Genomic DNA, 12,231 nt, shown 5'->3' with positions numbered 1-12,231 from the left:
TAGACAAAAAACTAGACAAAAATCCCTCAGCATTGTTTTCACTTTAATTTTGTTTCAGTTGGCTCAGTGGAGGATACAGCTGCATTTCCTGTACAGACAGATTCCACAGGTGACTACGAGACGACCAGATCCCAGCTGCAGTTCAAGTGAGTTGTCAGTCCATTTTATATGAACATTATCTTAACAAGGGAGGGAGAAAAACCACACTCGCTTCGATAGTCTTTATTGGATGGAGATATGTACGTAACATCTCTCTCTCTCTCTGTGGTGTTGCAGCTTAGAGGTCAGCCCACCGGTCCAGAATGCACCTCTCTCTAGTGTCCTGCCCAGTGCCACCCCCGTTCTACCAGAGTCCATGACAGTGGGTGAGTGTGTGTGGTATACTGGTAATAAGAAGGGAATCCAGTATGAGGAGAATGTATTTATTCAACCAGGAGATGGCACTGTTAATTCAGTATCGGTGTGCCCTGTGTGTACTCAAACGGTAGCCTCCAGTTTATATGACTGAAACAGAACGGTACCCTCAGAAAAGCATGTCTTCTTCGATAGATCTCATTTCTGTATACAACACACACCAGTCATCCACATTTCTTCCGCTCTATTGTCTTTCAAAACTTCCTGGAATATAAAATGCCCTGATCCAGTCAACCGTTTACACGCTGTCTGTGTTTTCGACTCTAGGACGTGATTTGTGTAATTCTCTAAAGCTTAGCACAGGTTAGCGCCGCTGATGCTCATATTGATTCTAAGTGTTTCCTGTGTGTGGACCTCACCAAGCCTGTAATGTGAGTCAGTGCGTCAGGGCTGGGGATCTGATTGTGGCGGTCTGCCTTTAAGCACTGTGGAAGACCCACAGTCACGTCTATAGTTGAACACTCACAAGATTAGCAGCTCTCAAAAGAGGAGAGCTGTGTGCTCGTGTGTGTGTGTGTGTGCTCGTGTGTGTGTATAGATAAAGAACATAAGCCAAGGCCCACCATTATGTTAGTGTCTGACACACACACACACACACACACACACACGCATGTAGTTCAACAGAGGGGTACCTCTCTATATAGCTCGTTAATGGATCGCCGCTTTGTCGTAAATGTCACACTTATTTCTGGATCAGTGATGTGGAGTTGGGAGCTCCAGAAATAATGGTTCTGTGCTCTCCTCTTCATCCTCCTCCTCTTCTTCACCTCCTCAACCAGCCACTTGGCCGAGGCTTTGGGTTGTAGACCTACCTTTTGAAATGCGTCCGGGGCCAAAACACGCTCCACTTCTAAGCTTCGTGGCTGTTGATGTCAACAGCTGAATATGCTCTTAATTTTGTAAATACTTTGATATTCATAAGGCCTTGGCACTTACCACTTTTTCCATAGACCTACTTCTCTCAGTGCAGTGCTATGTATTAGCCTATATCCGTCATGTTAATACAGAGCTGTGCTGTGACTGTATGGTGAAGAAGTGTGTATGTATCTGGGCAGAGGTGGTATTTTAGTAGCCTGGCTGGTCCCATGCGCTATGTCAGGGCTATTGAACTATATTCTTACGGGGGCCAGATTTGAAAAAGGTTATTTACAGGGGGGCCAGACATTTTCTACATGGGATTACTCTTCCTAAGACGGTATAAAAAATAATGCACAAACACAATTATGATCTTTATAAAGCACTTTTATTCAAATTAAATGTTGCTAAAATTTCATTTTAAGTGCTTTAAGATTAGCCTAATTCAGTGCATAAAATTGTTTAAATAATGGAACACATTTGGATTTATAACACAGTTGACTTGCATCACATTAATTAATTTCTACTTTCCTGTCTGTTTTACAGACATAGCTTCATCTTTTTGTTTTTATTTACACATGGGAAACCTTTTATGCATGGCATATCTCAGTTGATTAGCTTTTGCGGAGAAGTCTCTCTCCCCCCCCCCCCCCCATCAGTAGAGAACGGGTCTCTATAATAAACTGCACCACCCCCCCATCAGTAGAGAATGGGTCTCTATAATAAACTGCACCACCTCTGTGGGGACTTAAACTCATCAAATCTCGTTGCAAAGTTAGCTTTCAGTTTATCTAAAAACTCCGACATCACGGGAGTGATCTGTGCTGATGACTCAATGTAGTTGTTCAGTGTAGGGAAATGGAGCATTTTGTTTGGGCTCAAATCAGAGGGGAAAATAACACATTTAAATTTAAATCATGTCAATAACTGTTTTATCCCTTCCCTGTAAACCCAAATTGAGTTTATTTTTACAGGGACGGTGCACATTAATCAACGTTTCAGTAAAAGTGCCGGTTGTAGGCAGCCGCTGTACAGTATGAAACTAGTTTAGTATTTCCTGTGTCAGTCAGCTCAGTGGCACAGTACTGGTAGTGATGCTATTTCAGTATGAGCTTAGTAAAAGTAATGTGAACAATAACCACTTTTCCAGATGAGTTTTTGACGTCTGTGTTAACGGTCTCTCGTCCACAGTGGAGCTCCGCCAGGCCATAGTAGCCATGATGAACAGGAAGGATGAGCTGGATGAACACAACACGTGAGTTCCCCTCTCCTAATGTTGATGGGATGAGTTGATCTTTGACATGTTGTGAAAAATCGAGTGGAATTTAGAGCTATGTGTATATACTGTATGTGAGTTTTCTGAGACTGTGTGTTGTGAGCAGACTGTCTGTGTATGCCAGTGTTCTGTTTTGTGACGGTATGGTAACAGTATTGTGTTGTTTCTTCTGGGGCTCCAGGTCCCTGCGCAGCCTGCTGGATGGGGAGATGGAGCACTCTGCTGGGCTGAGGCAGGAGACGGACGCCCTGAGGAGACGCCTGGATGAGCTGGAGGAGAGACACACAGCCAAGGTCCAGGCTCTGGGCAGGTGGGTGTCACTGGTGGTTGTTGTTCCCAATGGCAGCTTCCCATGGCTCAGTTGGTTTCCTATCCCTGTGCTACAATCAATCAATCAGCACTTTTAGAGTGTGTTCTATCTAAGCCAGCCCAGCCATTCTACACTCAAGCCAAACAGGAAACTCCAGCCAGCCACTCACACTCAAGTGCTATCCTCCACCTAAATCTGGCCTGATCTGATCAATAGGATCTAAAAATACTGGACTTGGTAAGTAAGCCCTTCCTGTGTCTGTGTGTGTGTGTGTGTGTGTGTGTGTGTCTAACAAAGCCCTGTGGACTTGAGCTGGACTGAGATGCTCTCATAGATGTACCCACATTGATTGATCACAGTGAGAGGAGTGGGTACTGGGCTGGTTAAGACTTGGGCCGCATATGTATGTAACACAGACTGACTGAGGCAACGCTTCTGATGCGCATGTATGTAACACAGGCTGACTGAGGCAACGCTTCTGACGCGCATGTACAGTGGGGAGAACAAGTATTTGATACACTGCCGATTTTGCAGGTTTTCCTACTTACAAAGCATGTAGAGGTCTGTAATTTTTATCATAGGTACACTTCAACTGTGAGAGGCGGAATCTAAAACAAAAATCCAGAAAATCACGTATGATTTTTAAGTAATAATTTGCATTTTATTGCATGACATAAGTATTTGATACATCAGAAAAGCAGAACTTTATATTTGGTACAGAAACCTTTGTTTGCAATTACAGAGATCATATGTTTCCTGTAGGTCTTGACCAGGTTTGCACACACTGCAGCAGGGATTTTGGCCCACTCCTCCATACAGACCTTCTCCAGATCCTTCAGGTTTCGGGGCTGTCGCTGGGCAATATGGACTTTCAGCTCCCTCCAAAGATTTTCTATTGGGTTCAGGTCTGGAGACTGGCTAGGCCACTCCAGGACCTTGAGATGCTTCTTACGGAGCCACTCCTTAGTTGCCCTGGCTGTGTGTTTCGGGTCGTTGTCATGCTGGAAGACCCAGCCACGACCCATCTTCAATGCTCTTACTGAGGGAAGGAGGTTGTTGGCCAAGATCTCGCGATACATGGCCCCATCCATCCTCCCCTCAATACGGTGCAGTCGTCCTGTCCACTTTGCAGAAAAGCATCCCCAAAGAATGATGTTTCCACCTCCATGCTTCACGGTTGGGATGGTGTTCTAGGGGTTGTACTCATCCTTCTTCTTCCTCCAAACACGGCGAGTGGAGTTTAGACCAAAAAGCTCAATTTTTGTCTCATCAGACCACATGACCTTCTCCCATTCCTCCTCTGGATCATCCAGATGGTCATTGGCAAACTTCAGACGGGCCTGGACATGCGCTGGCTTGAGCAGGGGGACCTTGCGTGCGCTGCAGGATTTTAATCCATGACGGCGTAGTGTGTTACTAATGGTTTTCTTTGAGACTGTGGTCCCATTTCTCTTCAGGTCATTGACCAGGTCCTGCCGTGTAGTTCTGGGCTGATCCCTCACCTTCTTCATGATCATTGATGCCCCACGAGGTGAGATCTTGCATGGAGCCCCAGACCGAGGGTGATTGACCGTCATCTTGAACTTCTTCCATTTTCTAATAATTGCGCCAACAGTTGTTGCCTTCTCACCAAGCTGCTTGCCTATTGTCCTGTAGCCCATCCCAGCCTTGTGCAGGTCGACAATTTTATCCCTGATGTCCTTACACAGCTCTCTGGTCTTGGCCATTGTGGAGAGGTTGGAGTCTGTTTGATTGAGTGTGTGGACAGGTGTCTTTTATACAGGTAATGAGTTCAAACAGGTGCAGTTAATACAGGTAATGAGTGGAGAACAGGAGGGCTTCTTAAAGAAAAACTAACAGGTCTGTGAGAGCCGGAATTCTTACTGGTTGGTAGGTGATCAAATACTTATGTCATGCAATAAAATGCAAATTAATAACTTAAATCATACAATGTGATTTTCTGGATTTTTGTTTTAGATTCTGTCTCTCACAGTTGAAGTGTACCTATGATAAAAATTACAGACCTCTACATGCTTTGTAAGTAGGAAAACCTGCAAAATCGTCAGTGTATCAAATACTTGTTCTCCCCACTGTATGTAACACAGGCTGACTGAGGCGACGCTTCTGACGCGCATGTATGTAACACAGGCTGACTGAGGCGACGCTTCTGACGCGCATGTATGTAACACAGGCTGACTGAGGCGACGCTTCTGACGCGCATGTATGTAACACAGGCTGACTGAGGCAACGCTTCTGACGCGCATGTATGTAACACAGGCTGACTGAGGCGACGCTTCTGACGCGCATGTATGTAACAGGCTGACTGAGGCGACGCTTCTGACGCGCATGTATGTAACACAGGCTGACTGAGGCGACGCTTCTGACGCGCATGTATGTAACACAGGCTGACTGAGGCGACGCTTCTGACGCGCATGTATGTAACACAGGCTGACTGAGGCAACGCTTCTGACGCGCATGTATGTAACACAGGCTGACTGAGGCGACGCTTCTGACGCGCATGTATGTAACAGGCTGACTGAGGCGACGCTTCTGACGCGCATGTATGTAACACAGGCTGACTGAGGCGACGCTTCTGACGCGCATGTATGTAACACAGGCTGACTGAGGCGACGCTTCTGACGCGCATGTATGTAACACAGGCTGACTGAGGCGACGCTTCTGACGCGCATGTATGTAACAGGCTGACTGAGGCGACACTTCTGACGCGCGTGTATGTAACAGACTGACTGAGGCACATGTTTTCACGGATGCAGAGAAAGCTTATTCCCTACCATGGAGCTCGGGCCGTTTTTCTTCTTCCAGTGATGTTAGCAGAGCGGAAATGAGATCTCACCCAGGAAGGCGGCTGGGCAGGCGGCCAGGAGAGTGGGCCTGGCCAAGGAGAAAGTGGTCCTCTGCTCGGTTTGGAGGGTGGATGGTTAGAAGAAACACACATTGGGAAAATACTAACGAGAGATCATTCTTTCTTCTTACTTGGCGCTGAGTGTTTCCTGAAGGTGGTTGAGAATGGGATATTGATGTACTGTAAAGACCCCTCCTAAGGTTTGGGCGGTTTTACTTTTGTTGTTGAGAGGATCTTAGTTGTTTTGCTGCTTTGTGAAGTCAATTATCCAGCTGTCTCGGGGGTACTGTAACGTTGAAGCTGTTCTCCGTCTGCCTACTGTGCTATGGGCACAGAGGAAGAATGTTTATGAAAGGAAAACCACAATACACGTTCGAAGCGTTGTTTGTAGAGCCTCTAAATTGCACTCAGGAGTATTAGACGTCCTTTTTTTTGGCTTTATTCTATCCTCAATATGAGTGTTTTACTGTAATGTTTTCTCTAACTGGTGCAGCTTTATACTGTGTTTTTTACTGTTAAATCCAAATCAAACCTCTGACCGCAATCCCAGAAACCTTCAGTAGAGGTCAAACAGGAAGTTGTTGCATCTCTTCCTGCCTCTCACTCTCTCTGATATCTGGGTTTTTCCTCTCCCCGTCTGAGACTCTCTCCGCTGATCTAATTTCACTAATGGGTTTATAGACCGTCCATTTAGACAGCTTTTTGGGTGGAATACCCCCCATGGTAAACTGCCTCAACAACACATGCCTGTTGTACAATACACAGCAAAGGTAGTGCTGTAGGATGCCTTTGAAACTTTCAGGGATACTTGTAATGTGGAATGATGAGCCCATATAAAAAGGACTGTCTGGAACATATTTTACAGTTCCAGTTATTATCAGTCTGTTTCTGTGCAGTGAATTGAATTTGGACTGATGCTATAGATTTGGGTGAGGCTTGTGTACACAGCCTATACATTTTACATTTTAGTCATTTAGCAGACGCTCTTATCCAGAGCGACTTACAGGAGCAATTAGGGTTAAGTGCCTTGCTCAAGGGCACATCGACAGATTTTTCACCTAGTCGGCTCGGGGATTAGAACCAGCGACCTTTCGGTTACTGGCACAACGCTCTTAACCACTAAGCTACCTGCCACCTATACATTATTCTCCTAGGACGTTCTCTACATGATCCTCCTAAGACGTTCTCTACATGATCCTCCTAGGACGTTCTCTACGTTGTCGTTCCTTCAGTGACACCTTCATATTACTCTACAGTACAACATATGGCTACACGTACACTGAGTGGACAAAACATTAGGAACACCTTTCTAATATTGAGTAGCACCCCCCCTTTTGCCCTCAGAACAGCCTCTACAAGGTGTCAAGCATTCCACAGGGATGCTGACCTATGTTGACTTCAATGCTTCCCACAGTTGTGTCAAGTTGACTGGATGTCCTGTCAAATCAAATCAACGTTTGGGTGTTGGACCATTCTTTATACACAGGGGAAACTGTTGAGCGTGAACAACCCAGCAGCGTTGCAGTTCTTGACACAAACCGGTGCGCCTGGCACCTACTATCATACCCCGTTCAAAGGCACTTAAATATTTTGTCTTCCCCATTCACCCTCTGAATGGCACACATACACAATCCATGTCTCAAGGCTTACAAATCCTTTGTTAACCTGTCTCCTCCCCTTCATCTGCACTGATTTTGAAGTGGATTTAACAAGTGATCAATAAGGGATCATAGCATTCACCTGGTCAGTCTATGTCATGGAAAGAGCAGGTGTTCTTAATGTTTTGTACACTCAGTGTAGTTCAACTACATAGACAGACGGCCCATAGTTTGCTTTTATTAAATAGATATGCATGTCTGTCTATATGGCGTCTATCTCTGTTTCTACAGTAGGGCTGACCCCATTTAGTAGACTGGTCGATTGTTTGGTCGATAGGCTGTTGGTCGACCAAGATTTATTTAGTAGAGCAGTCGCATTTTCTAAAAAATGTTTATGGTGCACAAGACGCCTGTCTGATTTGGCTCCTGTCTCAGTGGACTAATCCATTGCGGAGGCCATGGGGACGGCACAGTCCATCACTCTATGTAAGACGTGATACTGAAATTGTATATGTTTATATTATGTAAAAAATAATGGTGCAACACTAATAAATCGAATATTATTTGATAACATGTGTTTTCCCCTACGGTTGCTGTCCGCGGTCAGTGCAATTGTTTTCCCCCCTCATCAATCAACACACAATACCCCATAATGACAAAGCAAAAACAGTTTTGCAAATGTAGAATTTTTTTACTGAAATATCACATTTACATAAGTATTTAGACCCTTTACTCAGTACTTTGTTGAAGCACCATTGGCAGCAATTACAGCCTCGAGTCTTCTTGTATGACGCTACAAGCTTGGCACACCTGTATTTGGGGAGTTTCTACCATTTCTTCTCTGCAGATCCTCTCAAGCTATTTTCAGGTCTCTTTAGAGATGTTCGATCGGGTTCAAGTCCGGGCTGTGGCTGGGCCACTCAAGGACATTGAGTCTTGTCCCGAAGCCACTCCTGCATTGTCTTGGCTGTGTGCTTAGGGTCATTGTCCTGTTGGAAGGTGAACCTTCACCCTAGTCTGAGGTCTTGAGCGCACTGGAGCAGGTTTTCATCAAGGATTTCTCTGTACTTTGTTCCGATCATCTTTCCCTCGATGCTGACTAGGCTCCCAGTCCCTGCCGCTGAAAAACATCCCCACAGTATGACGCTGCCACCACCATGCTTCATCGTAGGGATGGTGCCAGGTTTCCTCCAAACATGACGCTTGGCATTCAGGCCAAAGAGTTCAATCTTGGTTTCATCAGACCAGAGAATCTTGTTTCTCAAAGTCAGTCCTTTAGGTGCCTTTTGGCAAACTCCAAGCAGGCTGTCGTTTTACTGAGGAGAGGCTTCTGTCTGGCCACTCTACCATAAAGGCCTGATTGGTGGAGTGCTGCAGAGATGGTTGTCTTTCTGGAAAGTTCTCCCATTTCTACAGAGGAACTCTGGAGGTCTTTCAGTGTGACCATCGGGTTCTTGGTCACCTCCCTGACCAGGGCCCTTCTCCCGGAGTTTGGCCAGGCGGCCAGCTCTAGGATGAGTTTTGGTGGTTCCAAACTGTTCTTGGGGACCTTCAATGTGGCAGACATTTTTTGGTACCCTTCCCTAGATCTGTGCCTCGACACAATCCTGTCTCAGAGCTCTACGGACAATTCCTTTGACCTCATGGCTTGGTTTTTGCTCTGACATGCACTGTCAACTGTGGGACCGTATATAGAAAGGTGTGTGCCTTTCCAAATCATGTCCAATCAATTGAAGTTACCACAGGTGTACTCCAAGTTGTAGAAACATCTCAAGGATGATAAATGGAAACAGGATGCACCGGAGTTCAATTTTGAGTCTCGTAGGAAAGGGTCTGAATACTTATGTAATTAAGGTATTTCTGTATTTTATTTTTAATAAATTTGCAAACAAATTCTAAAAATCTGTTTTCTCTTTGTCATTATGGGGTATTGTGTGTAGATTGATGAAAAAAATGTATTTAATAAATTCTAGAATACGGCTATAACGTAACAAATGTGGAAAAAGTCAAGGGGTCTGAATACTTTCCGAATGCACTGTATATGGAAAAATTATTTAATGTGGATCAATTGATTGGTTGAAAAAACAGGACGACTCTCGGTCGACCAAGATTTTTTTTTTCGGGTACAGCCCTAATCTACAGTGCCTTCAGAAAGTATTCACACCCCTTGACTTTTTCCACATTTTTGTTGTTACATTCTGAATATAAAATGGTTGAAATTTAGATTTTGTCTCTGGCCTACACACAATACTCCATAATGTCAAAGTGGAAATCCTAAATATTTGTAATGGCAAGCCTTTGTTATGGCAAGCCTAAATATGTTCAGGAGTAAAAATGTGCTTAACAAGTCACAAAATAAGTTGCATGGACTCACTCAGTGTGCAATAATAGTGTTTAACATGATTTCTGAATGACTACCTCATCTCTGTACCCCAAACATAGTTATCTGTAAGGTCCCTCAGTCGAGCAGTGAATTTCAAACACAGATTGAACTACAAAGATCAGGTAGGTTTTCCAATGCCTCGCAACGAAGGGCACCTATTGGTAGATATGTAAAAACAAACAAAACAGACATTGAATATCCCTTTGAGCATGGTGAAGATATTAATTATGCTTTGGATGGTGTATCAATACACCCAGTCACTACAAAGATACAGGCGTCCTACCTAACTCAGTTGCCGGAGAGGAAGGAAACCGCTCAAGGATTTCACCTTAAGGCCAATGGTGACTTTAAAACAGTTACAGAGTTTAATGGCTGTGATAGGAGAGAACTGAGGATGGATCAACAACATTGTACTTACTCTACAATACTCTCCTTGTTCATTCTTCTTTTGTGGATTTTTTTATATGGCGGTTGGCAACCAACCTTAAGGTGCATTACCGCCACCAACTGGACTGTAGTGTGGACCTCGTTCATCTTTCAATCACCTGCGATGGTATATGCTCGTAAAAACCAATTAGTAGAGAGGCAAGATTTGCGGGATGCGGGACTTGCAGCGCGTCAAGCGTCTAAAATGGAACCAAGTTCTAACCAAGTTCTATTTTAGTGCCTGGCTATGCAGATGCCTGTTGACACATGCAAGCAGTTTGGATTAAATGATTGACTAACATGTATGTGTACATTTATTTTGCAGCGCACGCAACGAGAGCAGTCTGGTCAGCTTGTAAAACCAGATAAAAAGTATGAAAAGATAAAGGAGCTATATATTTTTAAGTAAGTTCATCTTTGATAACTAACAATCACCAATAAAAACTAGACAGTCAGAATCTAAAATTCCAAAGATGTCTTGGCATGGGGCCCCCCTTGATTCTGTTATAATGTTTGAGTCACTCAGATAGCATAAGAACATTGCATAAGCCATGGCGAAATGTGTAGAATTGCAGGAAATTCGCTTTGAAATGGCAACATTTTGTCTCTGCGGCCAAGAGAAGGGCCTTTAAAATCTTTGGTTAAAATCTTAGGGAAAACACTGTAACCGCGGGCGACTGCATGGAGTCTCCAGTGACAGTAAGCAATCAAATCAATTTTTTTTTGTCACATGCGCCGAATACAACAGACCTTACAGTGAAATGCTTACTTACAAGCCCTTAACCAACAGTGCAGTTTTAAGAAAGAATACCAAAAAATATAATACAAAATAAAAGTTACAAATAATTAAAGAGCAGCAGTAAAATAACAGTAGTGAGGCTCTATACAGGGGGTACCGGTACCGAGTCAATGTGAGGGGGCACCGGTTAGTCGAGATAATATGTACATGTAGGTAGAGTTATTAAAGTGACTATGAGTAAATAATAAACAGAGTAGCAGCAGCGTAGAAGGGGGGAGGGGGGACATTCTCACATAGGTGTTCCTTTTGTCCAGGTGTGAAAGGGCAGTGTGGAGCGCAATAGAGATTGCATCATCTGTGGATCTGTTGGGGCGGTATGCAAATTGGGGTGGGTCTAGGGTTTCTGGGATAGTGGTGTTGATGTGAGCCATGACCAGCCTTTCAAAGCACTTCATGGCTACAGACCTGAGTACACATCCTGGTAATCCGTCTGGCCTTGTGAATGTTGACCTGTTTAAAGGTCTTACTCATATCGGCTACGGAGAGCGTGATCTCACAGTCGTCCGGAACAGCTGGTGCTCTCATGCATGCTTCAGTGTTACTTGCCTCGCCGCGAGCATAGAAGTAATTTTGCTAGTCTGGTAGGCTCGTGTCACTGGGCAGCTCGCGGCTGTGCTTCCCTATGTAGTCTGTAATAGTTTGCAAGCCCTGCCACATCCGACGAGCATCAGAGCCGGTGTAGTACGATTCGATCTTAGTCCTCTATTGATGCTTTGCCTGTTTGATGGTTCGTCGGAGGGCATGGCAGGATTTCTTATAAGCTTCTGGGTTAGAGTCCCGCTCCTTGAAAGCGGCAGCTCTACACTTTAGCTCAGTGCGGATGTTTCCTGTAATCCATGGCTTCTGGTTGGGGTATGTACGTACAGTCACTGTGGGGACGATGTCATGGATGCACTTATTGATGAAGCCAGTGACTGATGTGGTGTACTCCTCAATGCCATCAGAAGAATCCCGGAACATATTCCAGTCTGTGCTAGCAAAACAGTCCAGTAGCTTAGCATCTGCTTCATCTGACTACTTTTTTATTAACCGAGTCACTGGCGCTTCCTGCTTTAGTTTTTGCTTATAAGCAGGAATCAGGAGGATAGAATTGTGGTCAGATTTGCCAAATGGAGGGCGAGGGAGAGCTTTGTACACGTCTCTGTGTGTGGAGTAAAGGTGGTCTAGAGTTTTTTTTTCCTCTGGTTGCACATTTAACATGCTGGTAGAAATTAGGTAGAACATATTTAAGTTTCCCTGCATTAAAGTCCCCGGCCACTAGGAGCGGTCTTATTGCCAGCATCGGTTTGTGGTGGTATATAGACAGT

At 44.6% G+C, this 12,231-nt stretch overlaps 1 protein-coding gene across 1 annotated transcript in view; it reads left to right on the top strand.

Moving 5' to 3' along the window:
- LOC311135886 (sorting nexin-29-like) overlaps window positions 1–12,231 on the top strand; it is a 157,344-nt gene that overhangs the window by 17,180 nt on the left and 127,933 nt on the right. The window contains exons 10-13 of the mRNA XM_084169909.1: window positions 59–146; window positions 277–365; window positions 2,461–2,524; window positions 2,727–2,855. Coding sequence (XP_084026035.1) covers window positions 59–146; window positions 277–365; window positions 2,461–2,524; window positions 2,727–2,855 — 370 coding nt within the window. The remainder of the gene's footprint in view (window positions 1–58; window positions 147–276; window positions 366–2,460; window positions 2,525–2,726; window positions 2,856–12,231) is intronic.

This window comes from Coregonus lavaretus (assembly GCF_964263955.1).
Source record: "Coregonus lavaretus genome assembly, chromosome: 1".
In the NCBI taxonomy this organism is placed as follows: Eukaryota; Metazoa; Chordata; class Actinopteri; order Salmoniformes; family Salmonidae; genus Coregonus; species Coregonus lavaretus.
This window is presented reverse-complemented; position numbering and strand designations above follow the sequence as displayed.